The following is a 20,871-nucleotide window of genomic DNA, read 5'->3' as shown; positions in this document are numbered from 1 at the left end:
GGCAATTATTCCCCACTCCCAGTTGCCCTGCAGAAGGCGGTGTTGAGCTTCCTTTCTGAATCACTACACTCCAACACAACCTTACAGCAAGCGGTGCGAGGAACTCAGTGGGTGAGGCAGTATCCGTGCAGCCAGTCGACTCCGAAACGTCAACCTCTACAATGCTCCCTGACTCACTGAGCTCCCCCAATGTCTTGGTTTCTGCTTCAGGTTCCAACGCAGAGATCATTCTGTCTGCATGCACCACGGCTTGGTACATCAACACACACAAAATGCTGGAGGAGCTCGGCAGGTCCGGCAGCATTTATGGAATGGAGTAAACAGTCAACATTTTGAGTTGATACCCTTCGTTTGGACTTCCATCAGCTTGGTACGGCAACTGCTCTGCCCAAGACCGCAAAGTGTTGTGAAAATAGCCCAGCCCATTATTTGAAGCAGTCTCCCCTCCATAGCCTTTGTCTACACCTCCCGCTGCCTCGGGAAATCAGTCAACATGATCAAAGATCCCACCCACCACGGACATACTCATTTCTTCCCCGTCCCTCTGTGCAGAAGATACAAGAGCTTGAAAGCCCATATCACAAAGTTCAAAGACAGCTTTTATCCCACTGATATAAGCCGATTGAATGGCTCCCTAGTTGATAAGACGACTTCACAATCCACCTCATTATCATCTTGCACATTACTGTCTACCCACAATTCACTTTCTCTATAGCTGTTACACTTTATTCTGCATTCTGTTATAGTTTTACCTCATTCTACCTCAAAGCACTATGCAATAATTTGACCTATGCAAGACAAGCTTTTCGCTGTCTCTTGCTACAAGTGACAATAACAGACCAATTCAGGCAGAAGACACAAAAGCTTGAAAACACACATCATCAGGATCTGGGACAGCTTCTACCTTTATCAGATGTCTTATACGTTAAAGATAAACTCCTGATCTCTCAGTCTGCCTATCATGGCCCTTCAACCGACACTGCACATAACATGATCTGCTTCTGGTAAGCCAGCAGCACATGTGGTCATAGCAGCCTCTCAGTGTCCAACAAAAGGTGCAAATGGCTGTCTTAAACATTTTCCTTGTGATCATAAGACACCATTGGGCATTGGAAATATGAAATATTCAAGTCCAGTTCATTGGTTCATTAGCGAGATTGTCAGCAGAGGAGCTGAGCAGCCTTGGTTGTTGTGGGGACCAGACCCTCATTCCATAGTGTCACCTGTTACAGCCACCCAGGGGAGGAGGCGCCGGCACCAGAGTGGAAGGGAACAGAGATACTGGAATCTGAGCTGGATTGGGGGCTGGCCCCTGTAGGCTCTCCCTTCAATGCTGCTCTCCAGTGTTCGCTCCCTGAGGCCAAGGTGCAAAACACAGTACATATAGTCACACACAGTACACAGCACAGTCATCTACAAGAGCACAAAAATAATATTATAGCAAGCCTGTTAGTGGCATGGCCTCAGAATAATGGTGCACGGGGCAGTGTCTTGGAGCCACACTTTTGCAAGGACGAGCATGCAGCAGTTCCTCAGCCGCAGACAAAGGCAATCTAGTGAGTGAACACTAGAGAGCAGCCCCAATGGGAGAGCTGGCCTACAGGGACCTGCACATCCCAGTCTGGATTCCAGCATGCCCGCCGTTCCTCTATATTCTGAGGCTGTGCCCTTGGCTCTAGACTCCCCCACAATAGAAAACATGTCCACTCTGTTTAGGCCTTCCAGTATCTGGTGGGTTTCTGAAAGGAGGGCACAGATTCAGAATACAAGTATATCCTTAGAACAAAGATGGGGAGGAATTTCTTTAGCCAGAGGAAGGTGAATCTATGGAATTCATCAGCACAGGTGGCTGTGGAGGCCAAGTCAATGAGTGTATTTAAAGCGGAGGTTGATAGGTTCTTGATTAGTAAGGGTGTCAAAGGCAGGATAATCGGGTTGAGAAGGGAAATAAATTAGCCAGGATCAAATGGTGAAACAGACTTAAATGGCCTAATTCTGCTCTTATGTCTTATGGTTTCAGTGATATCCCCCCTCAAGCTTCTGAATTCAATTGAGTGCATGCCCAAAGACATCAAATGCTTTTGGTTAATAACAGGTCAATGGCAAATATGGGAGCTGGAAGGTTATCAAGGACATGTACAAAATGCTGGAGGGACTCAGCAGGCCAGGCAGCATCTATGGAAAAAAGTACAGTTGACGTTCCGGGTCAAGAATTTTTTCCATGGATGCTGAGTCCCTCCGACATTTTCTGTGTGTTGCTTGGGTGTCCAATATCTGCAGATTTTCTCTTGTTGGCTATCAAGGACAGGTCGGAGAGTGATGGTTCAGTCAGAACAACCACCCTCTTTGTAAAGTACAGATCTATTTCTTTTAGAGCAAGGACCAGCCCCCCCCCCCCTTAGCACTACACGTTGATCTGTTGTCTGCACATGTGCATTGACCTGTGTCTATACATGCACATTGTTCTCTCTCTCTCACTGCAATGGGAATACACCAGATAAAGCCATCTCCTGCATGTATGCTTTTATTTAATTGATATATAGTTGTGCACAGACAGAACAAATTGGCGACGAGTATGAACCTGAATGCCAGAAAATATCATGAACTGCACCGACAGTTAAGGCACGATTACCGGACAATACAGCGAAAGTTAAGCAGTACAGAGAAGGCCATCACATACACTATCAAAGGCTTGGGTACAGTGTATAGTAACAGTGAAAGATGTGCTCATTTTAAAGTGAAAATAATCTGGCGATGGTTTCAGTCGGGCTAGTTGATGAACTTGATAGTGCTAATGAAGGCTGGGAGTCATAAAGCAAGAGGGTGATCTGTATTGTAACACTAACAACGTGGAGAAGCAAAAGAAAGCCCCAACACTTCTTAATTTAATGGGCCCAAGTACGTACAGTCATTTACACAACCTAGTGACCCCTGCAAAGTTATCAAGCAAGTCACTCAATGAAATTGTTATGAATTTACAAAAACACTTGAGCCCTAAACTACTGATTATAGCTGAGAGATTCAGGTTTTACAAAAGGAACCAGTCAAAGGATGAAAGCATTTCTGAATACACTGCAGAACTGCACAAACATTCCCAGTACTGTGACTTTAGAGATGGACTTTCTGATGCCTTAAGGGACAGGCTTGTATGTGGCATGCATAGTCAAAGCAGTCAAATGAGGCTACAGGCAGAAAGAGACCTAACCTTAGAACGGGGATTGATCATTGCAATATTGTTCGAGACTGCAGCAAAGTATGCAGTAGAACTACAGAAAAGGTGGTTAAAATGTCAAATGCACAAAATGTCTGTGAATGGTGCAAAAAGCCAGAGATGTTATCGATGTCACAAATCCTCCCATGATGTAAGTGGATGTTGGTTCAAAGAAATAGTCTGCAGAAAGTGTGCCAGACAAGGTCACATAGAGCGACAAAAAGCACAACTGAGTGAAAAATCACAAACTCAAAACTAAGCAAATGCATAAAGTTACCAAATGTAAAACAGAATCAGACAACATATAGAGTCTGACAAAGGTGAACTGTCATGCCTAGAACTGCAAGGTATTACTAACGCAGATCGCAATATGGATCACAATAGATCTGTCTAGTGTAAAATGGAAAACGGGGCTGGATACAGGGTCAGCTTTGTCTATAATTCCAGAGGCAAACTACAACAGATCGTTTTCTAAGATACCATTAGAGAAGATCTCAGTGATGCTAAAGACGTACACAGGTGAAAAGGTGTCTCCCAAAGGCAATCTGAAAGTAAATGTAATGTATGCAGGTCAAACACAACAGTTAGAACTTTATGTATTGAAAAGTGGAGGGCCAGCACTTTTCAGATATGAATGGTTGAGACAAATCCAACTAGATTGGCACTCAATCAAAGCTCTCAGTGTGACATTAACAGCAGCCCACATGGTAACACTAAATAGAGACTGGCACAGGTGCTTAATGTTAATGAGAAGATGTTTGAGAAGGGATTAGTAAACTCAAAGGCATGAAGATGAGAATTGAATTGGATGAAATAGCAACACCAAAATTCCATAAAGCACTACGTCCTAAAGTGGATGTTGAACTACAGAGCTTGGAGGCATCTGGAATTCTCTCCAAGATGGAGTGGAGTGATTGGGCCACGTGCACTGTCCAGTGTTCAAGAAAGGGAAGGCACGGAGAGGTTTTCAAAGACTGACTTGTCACAAGCCTATCTGCAAATGGCGATTGAGGAGTCGAGCAGGAGGTTCCTCACAATCAACACTCACAAGGGACTGTTCCAGCATAATCGTGTCGTCTTTGGCGTCGCATCAGTTCCAGCAATTTGGCAAAGAGCAATAGACCAAGAGCACCGAGATAACCCAGGAACACAATGCTACCTTGATGACATCATTGTGACTGGCAAGAATGACGAACAGCATCTCCCGAACCTTGACAGAGTGAGTATGCTCTGTGCACAAAGAGAGAGAAATATGAATTTTTCAAAAATGAAATCAGATTGCAGCGTGTTGACAAGAGAAGACTGAAGCACTGCTACAAGCACCCAAACCAGAAAATGTGTCACAACTCAGGTCATACTTGGGCCTTGTAAACTACTACCACCGGTTTCTCCCAAACATTGCCGCAGTTCTGCACCCATTGAATGCACTGTTACTGACAGGAGGAAATTGGGAATGGTCAGGAAGACATGAAAAAGCATTCAAGGAAACAAAGAGATTAACAACATCAAATGAACTACTCAACCCATTATGACCCATCCCTGTCCTTCAGGCTGGTGTGCCATTTTATCACACACTATGAAAGACAGATCTGAACATCCAATTGTGTTTGCTTCAAGATCACTGATGAGCGCAGAACGCAACTAAGCACAGATCGACCAAGAGGCCCTCAGTCTGGTCTGGGGAATAAAGAAGTTCCACCACTACTTCTACGGATAAAAGTTCATGCTAGTGACACAGCCCCTTGTGTCCATTTTCAATCTCAGGAAGTGAATTCCAGTGATGACCGCTACCCGGTTAAAATGTTGGGCACTGTTCCTAGGAGCCCATTCTTATGACATAGAGTTCAAGGGTACCAAACAACACAGCAACACTGACGGCTTGTCACATCTTCCACTGCTGGAAGCTGAAGAAGAAAAGTCTTCATACTGTGACTCAGCAGAAATGTTTCACGCAGCATTGGTGGACCTGTTGCTGGTAACAAATTCCAAAATACAAAGGGAAACAAGGAATGACCCGACATTGTCAAAAGTCTATGAAATCACCATGCAAGGATGGTCAGCACGTGGTGACCCTGTGTTTCCAAAGTTCTCAGTGAGAAAAAATCAGCTGTCAGTATGTCAAAGAATGTTGATGTGTGGACCTCGCGCTGTGGTTCCCTCTAAACTGTACACCAGAGTGTTAGAGAATCTGCATGAAAAGCACCTGGGTACAGTGAAGATGAAGCATCTCGCCCAGAGCTACATGTGGCTGGTAACAGATAAACAGATCGAAGACTTGGCCAAAAGCTGTTTGGGATGCCAAGAAGTTCAAAATGGACCTCCACAGGCACCGTTACACTTGTAGGACTGGCCATCTTCACCATGGCAAAGAGTACACATTGACTTTGCTGGGTCATTCATGGACTCCATGTTTCTGATTGCTGTGGATGCTCATTCGAAGTGGCCGGAGGTTATACCGATGAAGTCAACCACCTCAGCAAAGACTGTCTCCGCTCTGAGGACTATCTTCACCAGAAATGGCTTACTGGAACAGATTGTGAGTGACAATGGACCACAATACACATCAGAAGAATTCTAACTGCTCATGAACAAAAATAACATCAGGCATTTCAAGTCAGCTCCTCACCACTCAGCAACAAATGCATCAGCTGAAAGGTTTATCCAAACCTTCAGGACGTCCATTAAAGCAATGGACAAGGAGGACATCTCTCTACAGCACAAGGCGGACAACTTCCTTTTTGTGTATCGGAACTCTGATCGCGTGACGACAAATCAAACACCTGCAATGCTGTTCATGAGCAGGAATCTGAGATCTTGCATAGACTTCTTGAAACCAGACCTATTGAGGGAAGTGCAGAATGAACAGTTCAGCCAGTTGCCAAGTGAAGCAGCAAGGAGCTTCAAGATTGGACAGGAAGTCCTAGTGCATGATTACCAAGAAGACAAGTGGATAGCTACAAGAACAGGACCACCAATGTGCACAGTGGATAGAAACATAGAAACATAGAAAACCTACAGGCCCTTCGGTCCACAAAACTGAGCTGAACATGTCCCTACCTTAGAACAACCTAGGCTTACCCATAGCCCTCTATTTTTCTAAGCTCCATGTACCTATCCAGGAGTCTCTTAAAAGACCCTATCGTTTCTGTCTCCACCACCACCACTGGCAGCCCCATTCCATGCACTCACCACTCTCTGCATAAAAAAACTTACTCCTGACATCCCCTCTGTACCTACTTCCAAGTACCTTAAAACTATGTCCTCTTGTGCTAGCCATTTCAGCCCTGGGAAAAAGCTTCTGACTATCCACACAATCAATGCCTCTCATTATCTTGTACACCTCTATCAGATCACCTCTCATCCTCTGTCACTCCAAGGAAAAAAGGCTGAGTTCACTCAACCTATTCTCATAAGGCATTCTCCCCAATTCAGGCAACATCCTTGTAAATCTCCTCTATAGTTTCCACATCCTTCCTGTAGTGAGGTGACCAGAATTGAGCACAGTACTCCAATTTGTGTCTGACCAGGGTCCTATATAGCTGCAACGTTACCTCTCAGCTCCCAAACTCAATCCCACGATTGATGAAGGCCAATACACCATACGCTTTCTTAACCACAGAGTCAACCTGCGTAGCAGCTTGGATGTCGTAGAACAAACATGGAGACATCATGTGGACCAGGTACTGGATGCTCAACCGAAGAACAGCTGAGTCAACTGCATCCAACAAGATGGACACAATACAGTCACCAGACTTACCTCTCAGTGATGATGTCACCGACAGCAACATGAAACGGGAAGTCAAGAACATTGTCTTAGACAAGATACCTAACAAACCCGATGCCATTCCGCAGGTCCGGAGACCCTATCCTGAAAGAAACAGAGCACCACCCAAAAGACTGAACCTTTAGAGCTACTAAGCTAGTTATGGACTCTTCTTGTGTAAGCATGGTTATTTGGAATATGGGTTTATGAAAGAGAAATTGAATGTTTTGTACATATGCAGTTTATTTCTTTTAGATGTGGAAGTCACTAGATGGTTGCTATACACGAATGCTTCGGATGGCTCTTGATGTGAGTTGGCAACAACACATGACGAACGTCGAGCTCTATGACGACCTACCGATGCTCACTACTAAAATCCAGGTGAGAACACTGCAACTGGCGAGGCACTGTCTACCCCACCCTGAGCTACCTGCCAGCCTAGTCATCACATGGGAGGATGAACCCTGGGCGCCCTCCCAAGACTATGGTCAACACATTCCTAGAAGATAGTGACACGGCTAATGTAGATGAACTGAACACACTGATGAGGGAGAGGGAGGAGTAGAGAGTCCATCATCGTGCCCGACACCGGACCCTAGGCCTGAGTCGACGTAACTAACTCTTTTAGATCAATGACACCCCCCCCCCCACCACCACTACATATTGATCTATTGTCTGCACATGTACATTGACCTGTCGTCTATGTATGTGCATTATTCTATGTCTCATTGTCACTGCAATGGGAATACACCCGTCAAGGACACCGCCCACGTGCGTGCTTTTATTTAATCCATATGTAGTTCTGCACAGACACAACACTCTTTATCTAGACAGGACTTGCTTGACAGTGAGGCGGCTTTCTCACGTTCCAAATTCATTTGCTGTCATACTCGTGTATTTTAGGTGCGGTAAATAATGGCTTCTGAAATCCAGCCACACTGCTGTGGGACCCGTGTGACATTCAAAGCAGGTGTTGGATCCTAGAGCTTTTGCGATCCAAAGGTTCTTCTGAAGTCCAGCATGAGGCACAAAACTTGTTGCTTATGGCCATTTTACTAGTGTTGCAACAGCAAAGAAGAAGTGGCAAGAGAACAAAGAAAAGACCGGACCAAAAAGTAGTCCTGGTCTTCTCATACCAGACTAGAGATCACATACCTTCCATTGATAGCAGTCAAACAATAAAACGGCCAGATCTATGTAGCGCTACACCTGATACAGAAAACCAAAGAGCCTTTAGAAAAACACAGAAGCACCTGTGCTGTAATTGCTGGAAATTTAATTGAGCATATCCACAAGGAGCTCTGAAACAAGAAAGCAGCATCGATCATCAAGAACTCTCACCAGCCAAGCTATGCTTTCTCCTTGTTGCTGCCATTGGGAAGGGGGCACAGGAGCCTTAGATCCCACACCACCAAGTTCAGAAACAATTATTACCCTATAACAATCAGGCTCCTAAACCAGCGTGGATGACTTCACTCACCTCGACTCTGAATTGATTCCACAACCTGTTGACTCACTTTCAATAACTCTACAACTTGTGCTCTCAATATCTATTTACTTATTATTTGTTTGATTTTGTATTTGCGCAGTTTGACTTCTTTGGCTCATTGGTTGTTTGTCAGTCTTTGCATCTAGTTTTTCATTGATTCTATTGTATTTCTTTGTTCTCCTGTGAATGCCCACAAAATATGAATCTCAGGGTAGTATGTGGTGACATATACTTTGATAATAAATTTACTTGGAACTTTGAACAACCGCATGCATATCGTTAACCATACAAATATATAAGCAAGCAACATAGACTATGTAAGTAAGACAAATTTCTTCCCAGAAAGAAACAGATGGTGTTGCTAGCCTTACCTTTTAATTTCTTGCATTCTTAAATTTAATGTTGGACTTGAAGATGCATTTTAAAAAGGCAACTGTTGTGAGCGTGTTAGAATTAATAGAGACTGGATGAAAGTGAACATGTTTTATGACAAACAGCCTTAGCTCCAGGTGTCAATGTAATTCCACCATCTTATACTCACAGCTGCATCACCAGATACAGGTGGTTAGGGCTTTCGTAGATGTCTTCCAAAGCAACGATGTTTTCATGCTTTATCCTGGAAGGCAAAAGATAACAAGAGTGTTTACTCTCAACATCACAGTCAACCCCCAAACATAAGCCTTTAACATGGCGATGTGATCGCAAGGAATGTAAGATGCTAGAAAAATTCAACCAAATACGTCATGGCACATCCCTCTCCACCATCAGTAGTATCTACAGGAGGTAACACATACTGGAGAAACTCAGCATCCATGGAATGGACTGCGGTCTCACTGAAAGGTCTCAGCCCAACACATGGACTGTTTATTCCTCTCTATAGATGCTGCCAGACCTACTGAGTTCCTCCAGCATCTTGTGTGTGCTACTCTGGATTTCCAGCATCTGCAGAATTTCTGGTGTTTATGATCTACAGTAGGTGCTGTCTCAGGAGAGAACAGCTGCGACAGCCAAGTCAAAGAACATAATAATAGGCATCCGTTAGTCTGGAGAGACCGCGCAGGCCTGGGCAGGGTTGTATGGGAGATTGGCAGTTGCCCATGCTGCAGGTCTCCCCATTCCATGCCACCGATGTTGTCCAAGGGAGGGGCAAGGGCCGATGCAGCTTGGCACTGGTGTAATCACACAGCAATGTGTGGTTAAGTGCCTTGTTCAAGGACACAACACGCTGCCTTAGCTAAGGCTCAAACTAGCGACCTTCAGATCACTAGACCAACGCGTTAACCACTTGGCCACGCGCCAAACAACATAAAGCATAGAATACTACAATATAGTACAAGCCCTTTGGCCCACGTTGTTGTGATGGCCCCTACTCCAAATTTAATCAAAGCTTTCTCTCCTCATAGCCCTCCATTTTTCTTTCATCCATGTGCCTATCTATCTCATTGGAATCACTTAAGACCATAGCGGATAGCCACTTAAATGGTAGGGGTGTCAAAAGAAATGGGGAGAAGGCAGGAGAACGGGGTTGAGAGTGAAAAATAAATCAGCCATGAATGAATGGCGGAGCAGACTCGATGGGCTAAATAGCCTAATTCTGCTCCTATATCTTATGATCTATCTTATCAGCATAGACCCCCAGCATCTGGGCCATGCCATTTTCTCACTGTTCCAATCAGGCAGGAAGTACAAGCTTGAATTTCCACAGGTTCAGGAACAGCTAATTCCCTTCAACCATTTAATTCTTCAACCAACCAGTACAACAACACTAATGAACACTTAGACCAGTTTGCACTAAAATTGACTTTGTTTTCTTTTGTTCTCGTTTAGCTTTCTTGTAAAAATTGTGTATGTTATGTTTAATTTATGTTTTTCCTGTGAATGTTCTGTCTCTGATGTTATGTACCTGTGATGCTGCTGCAAGTTTCTCTTTGCACCTACGTATGCATACATAGGCTTGTGCAGATGACAATAAACTTGACTTTGACATCTTTAATGTAAAGAAACTGATCTAAGTGACTTTGACTGTGGAATGATTGCTGGTGCCAGATGGGGTGGTTAGAGTGTCTCAGAAACTGCTGATCTCCTGGGATTTTCACACACAACAGTCTCTAATGTTTACAGAGAATGGCACAAAGAACAAAATAAAATTCCAATGAGCAGCAATACTATGAGAGAAAATGCCCTTGTTAATGAGAGAGGTAAGGGAAGAATGGCCAGGCTGTTTCAAGCTGACAGGAAGGTGACAGTAACTCAATCAATCACACGTTACAACAGCGGTGTGCAGAAGAGCAGCTCTGAATCCAGAACACGTCGAACCTTGAAGTGGATGGGCTACAGCAGCAGAAGAGCGTGAACACACACTCAGCGGGCATGTTAAGGGAGATTAAGGGAATTAACTGCGATTGTTCCATTTACAAAATGGACCTGCGGAGACTCACAATCAACGAGTATGAAATTCCTCCTGCTGCTGTCAGTGACATTATGTTCCTACACTCTGTCATTAAGTTAAACATATGGCAAGTGGCTCACAGTGTGAACCTGAAACCTTACCCACTCACGGTGCTCTGACAAATACATGGACCTAAATCACACACAGTACGCCAGATGTGGCCTTTCCATCGGCTATACATAAACTCAAGGGAAGCTGAAAATCTGAGCAACGCACACAAGATGCTGGAGGAACTCAGCAGGTCAGGCAGCACCTGTGGAGGGGAATAAACAGTCAGTGCTTTGGGCTGAGGAAATGAAAGGGGCAGAAGCCAGAATAAGAGGTAGTGGGGGAAGTACAATCTGGGAGGTGATAGGTGAGACCAGGTGAGGGGGATGAAGTAAAAGCTTGGGAGGGGGTAGCTGAAGGGGGTGAAGAAGAAGAAACTGGAAAGGAGAGGAGAATAGGCCGTGGGAGAAGGAGAATGAGGAGGGGGACCAGAGGGAGGTGATGGGTAGGTAAGGAGAGGGGAAACAGAATGGGGATTTGAGCTGAGGTAGAGACAGGACCTGCATGTGTCTCCTCATGACAGTGAGGGTGAACAGCTGCAGCAATACCATGCAATGGGTATCAACGTGCTATCAACACTGAGGTGAGGCATAGTCACTGTCATGAACTGAAGTCACATCCAAACAAGTAAAGGCTAAAAGAAAATAATTTTACAAAAACTCTAGGATGGTTAAAATTTCACGAGAATTGGGAAGAAAATCGCTTGGATTTAACTAACGAGTTAACTAAGGTAACTAACCACACACCCAGAGAAAATTATCTACGAAATGGATGGAGTGTAAATCTCCAGCTGTAGTCAGATATTCATCACCAGAGAGGTAAATGTGCTATGCAGAAAGTGGAATTTATAAGGAGACCAGTTAGACCATAAGACCAAAAGACATACTGTAGCACCAGTATTAGGCCATTCAGCCCATCCAACCTGCTCCATCAATCAATCGATTATGGCTGATTGATTTTTCCCTCTCAACCCCATTCTCCTGCCTTCTCCTCATAACCTTTGTCACCCTTAACAATCGGGAACCTATCTACCTCCGCTTTAACTATACCCAATGATTTAGCCTCCACGGCCATCAGTAGCAATGAATTCCTCAGATTCACAACCATCTGGCTAAAGAAATTCCTCCTCCTCTCTGTTCTAAACAGTTATCCTTCTATTCTGAGGCTATGCTTTCTGGTCCTAGACTCCGCTACTATTGGAAACATCCTCTGCATGTCCACTTATCTAGACCTTTCAATATTTAATGTTTCAATAAGAACCCCTCCTCATTCTTCCAAACTTGAATGAGTCCAGGCTGAAAGCCAGAAGCACTCATCATGCATTAGTAACATAGAAACATAGAAAACCTACAGCACAATACAGGCCCTTTGGCCCACAATGCTGTGCCAAACATGTCCTTCCCTTAGAAATTACTCACTGTTACCTATAGCCCTCTATTTTTCTAAGCTCCATGTACCTATCCAGGAGTCTCTTAAAAGACCCTATTGTATCCACCTCCACAACCATCGCCGGCAGCCCATTCCACGCACTCACCACTCTCTGAGTAAAAAAACTTACCCCTGACATCTGCTCTATACCTACTTCCAAGAACCATAAAACTGTGCCCTCTCATTAATACTTTAATTCCTGGGATCATTCTTGCGAATTTCCTCTGAACCCTCTCCAATACCAGCACATTCTTTCTTAGATATGGTGCCCAAAACTGCTCATCATATTCCAAATGTGACCTGACCAATACCGTATAATGCCTCAACGTTACATCCTTGATTTAGTCCTTTTCATCTATGTCAGGCAGGGAGGGATCTATTTAGACTTAGGTGGACAAAGGAAAAGGTCCAAGGATGTGCCCAAGGCTTTCTTGAATAAAACAAACACACACACACACACACACACACACACACGCACGCGCGCGCAGAAGCTGAGATCTGGAGCAACACACAAAATACTGCAGGAACTGAGTGAGTCAGGCAGCATCTGTGGTCTCAACACAAAACATAAACTTTTCATTTCCCTGTACAAATGCTATTCAACACACTGATTTCCTCAACAGGAAATACATACCCATACACATACGATCTGCACTCTGAACACTCATATGGACAAAAAGACAATCATCTTAGGTCCACTCCCTGCCTTACTGCCCATCCCAGTCTCTCGTCTCTAGGGACTGGGTAGTGTAATGCTATGACAGCACCAGCTGTAAGTTCGAGTTTCAATTCTGCCACTGCCTGTAAGGAGTTTGTACATTCTCTCCGTGACCGCGTGGGTTTCCTCTAGGTGCTCCAGTTTCCTCCCACACTCCAAAGACGTATGAGTTAGTGAGGCTTAGTAACTTGTGGGCGTGCTATGTTGGTCCAGAAGCCTGGCGACACTTGCGGGCTGCCACCAGCACATGCTTGGACCATGTTGGTCGCTGATGCAAACAATGAATTTCACTGTAAGTTTTGATGTTTTGATGAACGTGTGACAAATAAAGCTAATCTTTACCTTAATCTTAGTCTCCTTCCCCCTTCTCAAACCCTCTCCTTTCCTCACTCCCTACCTCCCTACACTGACCCCCCCCCCACTTCAAAATTAACAAGGACAATGCTCAAAGGAAGGTGCCTACAACAAAACAAAATGCCCAGCGGTTTTCAGCAATTCAGTAAACAGTGGCTGCATCTGATAAACACTAGAGTTTCTGCAGATGCTGGAAATCCAGAGCAATAAGCACAAAACGCTGGAGGAACTCAGCAGGTCAGGCAGCTCTTATGGAAAGGAGTAAGTTTCATTTCAGGTCATTGTTTCGGGCCAAGACCCTTCATCAAGTCCTGATGAAGCATCTCGGCCTGAAACGTCAACTGTTTATTCCCCTCCATAGATACTATCTGACCTGCTGAGTTCCTCAAGCACTTTGTGCGTCACTTTGCATCTGATAACCAAAGGTCAGATTATTCTGTGTTGCTATACAACACAAAGAACAAGAAATAAACCACAGAATTATTGACCCAAGGTCTGCAAGCACAGGAAATACATTTTACAGCAACCTATTCCTGTTCATCTAAAGAACCCAAAGGTTAAAAGGCAGATAATCACCATGCAATTACGGACAATGCGTATTCAGTGCTGTGAAGGGTTCAGATGTGCATCAAAGTTTATTAGACAGGAAGGGAGATCACAATGAGAGGCGACCAAAAAGGAAGCACTTATCTCCTTAAACATTGAGCGACACAAAGCAGATTATCAAACATGACCAGTAATTACAAACAAAATTCAGAAGCTCTAAGAAGATTGAAACATCACTTTCTGTGACAGTGAAGCTCTAGACCATAGAGCAATTGTGAATTAAAGTTCTCGGTGAGTCACAAACAGGCCTAATAATGTAATAGAGTCATACAGCAAGGAAGCAGGCACTTCAGCCCAAATGGTCCATGTGGACTGCAATGTCTACATGACCCATTCCCATTTGCCTATGTTTGACTCATACACTCTAAAGCTTTCGATCAATGTACCTGACCAACTCTCTCTTAAAATTTGTTATTATTCCTGCCTCAACTACTTCTTCTGGCAGCTCTTTCCACAAATATACCTCTCCTTTGTGCTCCTCAACCTCCTACTAATTCTCTCCCATTTCACCTGAAACTTATGCCTTCTAGCTCTTGATTCCCTGACTCTGGGAAAAAGTCTGCTGTAAAAAAAGACCCCTCATGACTTTATCCACCTCAGTAGGATTACCCCTTGGTCTCCGAGAGAGTTGGAAAAGGTCCTAGCCTGATGAACCTCTCCCTATAGCAGTCCCTCACGTCCTGACAACATCCTTATAAACTTCCTCTCTTCTTTCCAGTTTATTGGTATCTGTCCTATCTATCTGGGAAGGGTGGGTAGTAAGTTTGCAGATGACAGAACAGTTGGTGGTGTTGTGGATAGTGTAGAAGGTTGTTGTAGGTTATAATGGGACTTTGATAGAATGCTGAGCTGGGCTGAGAAGTGGCCAATGGAGTTCAATCCAGGAAAGTGTGAAATGATTCCTTGCAGAAGGTCGAATTTGAAGGAGGAATACAGGGTTAACGGTAGAATTCTGAGCAGTGAGGAAAGGCTGTAAGATAAAGTTGCAGCTCATAAAACCCTGGTTAGACCACACTTGGAATACTGTGTCCGTTCTGGTTGCCTCATTACGGTAAGAATGTGGAAGCTTTACAGAGGGTCTAGAGGAGATTTACTAGCCTGCTGCCTGGATTAGGCAGCATCTCTTATGAGGTTAGGATGAGTGAGCTGGGCCCAGGGGAGGATTATGAGGAAGGAAAGGGTTAGATTGAGTACAAGCCCAGAGCCATGAAATGCTCCTCATATGTTAACCTTTTCATTCCTAAGTTGATTTTCATGAACCTCCTCTGGACCCCTTGGTGTTTTTTTTCCCTGTGATGTTGTTTTCTCTTATACAATCTTGCTATATCAAGCAAGACAGCTAATTCAGAAACAAAGGTTCTGAACTTAAAGAAGGGTAACTTTGAAGGTATGAGACGTGAATTAGCTAAGATAGACTGGCAGATGATACTTAAAGGGTTGACGGTGGATATGCAATGGCAAGCATTTAAAGATCGCATGGATGAACTACAACAATTGTTCATCCCAGTTTGGCAAAAGAATAAACCAGGGAAGGTAGAGCACCCGTGGCTGACAAGGGAAATTAGGGATAGTATCAAGTCCAAAGAAGAAACATATAAATTAGCAAAAAAAAGCGGCACACCTGAGGACTGGGAGAAATTCAGAGACCAGCAGAGGAGGACAAAGGGCTTAATTAGGAAAGGGAAAAAAGATTATGAGAGAAAGCTGGCAGGGAACATAAAAACTGAATGTAAAAGCTTTTATAGATACGTGAAAAGAAAAAGATTGGTCAAGACAAATGTAGGTCCTTTACAGTCAGAAACAGGTGAATTGATCATCGGGAACAAAGACATGGCAGACCAATTGAATAACTGCTTTGGTTCTGTCTTCACTAAGGAGGACATAAATAATCTTCTGGAAATAGTAAGGGACCGAGGGTCTAGTGAGATAGAGGAACTGAGGGAAATACATGTTAGTAGGGAAGTGGTGTTAGGTAAATTGAAGGGATTAAAGGCAGATAAATCCCCAGGGCCAGATGGTCTGTATCCCAGAGTGCTTAAGGAAGTAGCCCAAGAAATAGAGGATGCATTAGTGATAAATTTTCAAAACTCTTTAGATTCTGGATTAGTTCCTGAGGATTGGAGGGTGGCTAATGTAACCCCACTTTTTAAAAAAGGAGGGAGAGAGAAATCGGGGAATTATAGACCGGTTAGTCTGACATCGGTGGTGGGGAAAATGCTAGAGTCGGTTATCAAAGATGTGTTAACAGCACATTTGGAAAGAGGTGAAATCATCGGACAAAGTCAGCATGGATTTGTGAAAGGAAAATCATGTCTGACGAATCTTATAGAATTTTTTGAAGATGTAACTAGTAGAATGGATAGGGGAGAGCCAGTGGATGTGGTATATTTAGATTTTCAAAAGGCTTTTGACAAGGTCCCACACAGGAGATTAGTGTGCAAACTTAAAGCACACGGTATTGGGGGCATGGTATTGATGTGGATAGAGAATTGGTTGGCAGACAGGAAGCAAAGAGTGGGAGTAAATGGGACCTTTTCAGAATGGCAGGCAGTGACTAGTGGGGTACCGCAAGGCTCAGTGCTGGGACCCCAGTTGTTTACAATATATATTAATGATTTAGACGAGGGAATTAAATGCAGCATCTCCAAGTTTGTGGATGACACGAAGCTGGGCGGTGGTGTTAGCTGTGAGGAGGATGCTAAAAGGATGCTGGGTGACTTGGATAGGTTAGGTGAGTGGGCAAATTCATGGCAGATGCAACTTAATGTGGATAAATGTGAGGTTATCCACTTTGGTTGCAAGAACAGGAAAACAGATTATTATCTGAACGGTGGCCGATTAGGAAAAGGGGAGATACAACGAGACCTGGGTGTCATTGTACACCAATCATTGAAGGTGGGCATGCAGGTACAGCAGGCGGTGAAAAAGGCAAATGGTATGTTGGTGTTCATAGCAAAAGGATTTGAGTTCAGGAGCAGGGAGGTTCTACTGCAGTTGTACAAGGCCTTGGTGAGACCGCACCTAGAATATTGTGTGCAGTTTTGGTCCCCTAATCTGAGGAAAGACATTCTTGCCATAGAGGGAGTACAGAAAGGGTTCACCAGATTGATTCCTGGGATGGCAGGACTTTCATATGAAGAAAAACTGGATCGACTAGGCTTATACTCACTGGAATTTAGAAGATTGAGGGGGGGATCTTATTGAAACGTATAAAATTCTAAAGGGATTGGACAGGCTAGATGCAGGAAGATTGTTTCCGATGTTGGGGAAGTCCAGAACGAGGGGTCACAGTTTAAGGATAAAGGGGAAGCCTTTTAGGACCGAGATGAGGAAAAACTTCTTCACACAGAGTGCTGAATCTGTGGAATTCTCTGCCACAGGAAACAGTTGAGGCCGGTTCATTGGCTATATTTAAGAGGAAGTTAGATATGGCCCTCATGGCTAAAGGGATCAGGGGGTATGGAGAGAAAGCAGGTACAGGGTTCTGAGTTGGATGATCAGCCATGATCATACTGAATGGCAGTGCAGGCTCAAGGGGCCAAATGGCCTACTCCTGCACCTATTTTCTATGTTTCTATGTAAGCATTGGCAACCTGTGGAAAGATGCAAACCAGCTAAACGCAGAGAAGGTTGTACAGATACCAAGGACGTGTCCACACTAACAAACTGATCAAACATACAGCTAACATTTGGAGAGAAACTACTGATGTGGTCTAATGATACGGAAGCCCCCAGCTGCTAGGTAGCTGGTTGCCATGCAACAAGTTTATAAAATTATGAGAGGCACAGATAGTATGGACAGAATCTTTTTCCTAGTAGAAATTGCAAATACTAGAGGACGTGCACTTAAGTTGAGGGGGAAAGTTTAAAAGAGATACGCAGGGCAAGGCTTTGAGAGTGGTGGATGCCTGGAATGGACTGCCAGGGGTGGGTGGAAGCAGATGCAACAGTGGCATTTGGGGGCAGTTAAGCAGACATATGAATTTGCAAGGAATGGAGAAATATGATTATGTGCAAGCAAATGGGGTTAGTTTAAATTTGCATCATGTTCAATAGAGACATCATGGCCAAAGGACCTGTGCTATATTGCTCTAGGTTCTAATTACACAAATGGACAACCATATAAAAGAATGTTCATAAAGCACAAGAGATTCTGCAGATGCTGGAAATCCTGAGCAACACACACAAAATGCTGGAGGAACTCAACGGGCCAGGCAGCATCTACGAAAAGGAATAAACAGTCGATGTTTTGGGCTGAGACTTTCAGTTCCCTTACCAAAAGAAAGAAAATGGCAGGCACCAAGAACAGATTCTGCTCTGCTGTTATAAGGGCAACAAAGGTTATGGGGAGAAGGCAGGAGAATGGGGTTGAGAGGGATAAGAAATCGGCCATGATTGAATGGCGGAGCAGACTTGATGGGCCGAATGGTCTAATTTTATATTTTTTATTTTACTTGGAGATAAAGCGTGGAACGAGTCCTTCAAGCAATGCCATCCAACAACCCATTAATTTTACCCTAGCCTAATCACGTGATCATTTACAATGACCAATTAATCCATGGACTGATATGTCTTTGGACTGTGGGAGGAAACTGGAGCACCTGGAGGAAACCCACATGCACACGGGAAGGGTCATATCAACCTGCTTACAGAGAATGCCAGAAGTGAACCCCAAACTCCAGTGCACGAGCTGTAGTAGTGTCACGCTGATCACTACACTAGGGTACGTCTGCTCCTATGTGTTATGGTCATGCGGTCCCCGAGTGCACAACGGACCTTTGACCTCACAGTCTACCTTGTTATTGATTGCCTGCACCGCACTGCACTTCCTCTGTAACTGGAACACTTTACTCTGCATGCTTTTTATCGCATTTCCCTTGCACCAGGTCAATGAACTGATGTTATCTATGGAATGCTCTGCCTCAGAAGGCAGTGGAGGCCAATTCTCTGGATGCTTTCAAGAAAGAGTTAGGTAGAGCTCTTAAAGATAACGGAGTCAAGGGATATGGGGAGAAGGCAGGAATGGGATACTGATTGTGGATGATCAGCCATGATCACATTGAATGGCGGTGCTGGCTCGAAGGGCCGAAAGGTCTACTCCTGCACCTATTGTCTATTGTAATGCCATTTTTGTTACTGCAAAACAGTGTTCCATTGTACCTCAGTACATTTGACATTAGTAAAACAACTTACAAATTTAAATTAAAAGGATTTAGTCAAATTTCAGGCTTCCATATGTTCACAAAATATGATTAAAACTCCCAAAACCTGTATAGAGGATATAACCTTGAGAGGTAAGATTTGAATTTGTGTGTTTGTTGTAGAATTCTCAGAAGCATCTGATATTAAGGATTTGTGGCTAATGCTTAACAGACTTCATAACAATTAGAGTTAAAATAAAGCTGAAGATAATACTGTCAGGAAACATAGAGGAGGCTTGACCCAGATGCAGAGTAGCGGAGACGCTTCAGTAGTGAACAATAACTTTAATAATAGACTGCAAAATAACAAACCATGAAAACCCACAAAACAAGAGAGAACAGAAACTAAACACAGCAGGCAATAGGACAGGGAGGGTGAGAGCTAGGAGTGGCTGATTGAGGCCAGCTGGTTCAATGAGTGAACAAGGATTGTGGATGAGTCTTCTCATCTTCTTTTCTAGTCCTGGTGTAGGGTTTTGGCCCAAGACCTTGACTGTTTACTCTTTTCCTTCGATTTTCCTGTCCCGCTGAGTTCCGCCAGCAGTTTGTGTGTATTACTTTGATTTCCGGCATCTGCACATTTTCTCTTGCTTTTGTGTCTAAAAGCAACTCATTGTTCAATGAGTGAACAAGGACTGGGGTTAAATAGGCTGCAGGTGACGAGTCTGAAATGAGCAGCAGATGAAACCCACCAGCTGAGTGCAGACTGGGAGACAGCGGGATCAGGCATGACAAATATTACATCTAACATAGAAAATCTCATTGGTTCAAGGATATAAATGAATTATCTGCATAAATAATCTACAGAAATCAAGCGATGTCAAAGTGTGTATACAGAACTATTGAGATCACGATTCAAATTGTAGCCAACAATTTTCATCAGAGTCTTTGTGAAAAGGGTGGAAGGAAGGTCCAAAATTTAAATCATTAGGATGTGTTACAATACTAAAGAGACAGATTAATAAAATTAGAGGATTAGATTAGCTTTGTTTGTCACGTGGACTTTGAAACATAAGTGAAATGTGTCGTTTGTGTCAGTGACCCAACACAGTCCAAACAGGTGCTGGGGGTAGCCACAAGGGTCACTATGCTTCCAGGGCCAACATAGCATGCCCACAACTTACTACCCCAAATTAAGTAGTAAACATTAATTACAAATATAAAACACAAAATAATTGATTACATAAATAATCACCCCTCCCCCTTTAATATGACACACCAAATCGTCACTGGTACAGTCAACTGGTTTTAGAAGTCACATAATTAGTTAAATGTAGATCACACGTGTACAGTCGAGGTGCTTCAATTGATTGCAGGAAAAATACACCTGTATCTGGAAGGTCCAACTGCTGGTGAGTCAGTATTCTGGCAATAACTACACCATGAAGACAAAAGAATATTCCAAGCAACTCCATGAAAAGGTTATTGAAAAGCACAAGTCGGAAGATGGATACAATAAAATTTCTAAGACACTGTATATCCCTTGGAGTACAGCTAAGTCAATGAAAGAACATGGCACAGCTGTAAACCTGCCCAGAGCAGGGCATCCTCAAAAACTGAGTGACCTTGCAAGAAGGAGACTAGTGAGGGAGGCCACTAAGAGA

General features: G+C 43.8%; 1 protein-coding gene across 1 annotated transcript in view; it reads right to left on the bottom strand.

The window, feature by feature from the left end:
- Positions 1-20,871, bottom strand: part of camk1da (calcium/calmodulin-dependent protein kinase 1Da) — a 292,341-nt gene that overhangs the window by 151,536 nt on the left and 119,934 nt on the right. The window contains exon 3 of the mRNA XM_073066564.1: positions 9,005-9,079. Within this exon, the coding sequence (XP_072922665.1) occupies positions 9,005-9,079 (75 nt within the window). The remainder of the gene's footprint in view (positions 1-9,004; positions 9,080-20,871) is intronic.

Source organism: Hemitrygon akajei, chromosome 14 (assembly GCF_048418815.1).
Source record: "Hemitrygon akajei chromosome 14, sHemAka1.3, whole genome shotgun sequence".
Classification (NCBI taxonomy): domain Eukaryota; kingdom Metazoa; phylum Chordata; class Chondrichthyes; order Myliobatiformes; family Dasyatidae; genus Hemitrygon; species Hemitrygon akajei.
Note: the sequence above shows the minus strand (reverse complement) of the source record. Positions and strands in the feature narration are given on the sequence as shown.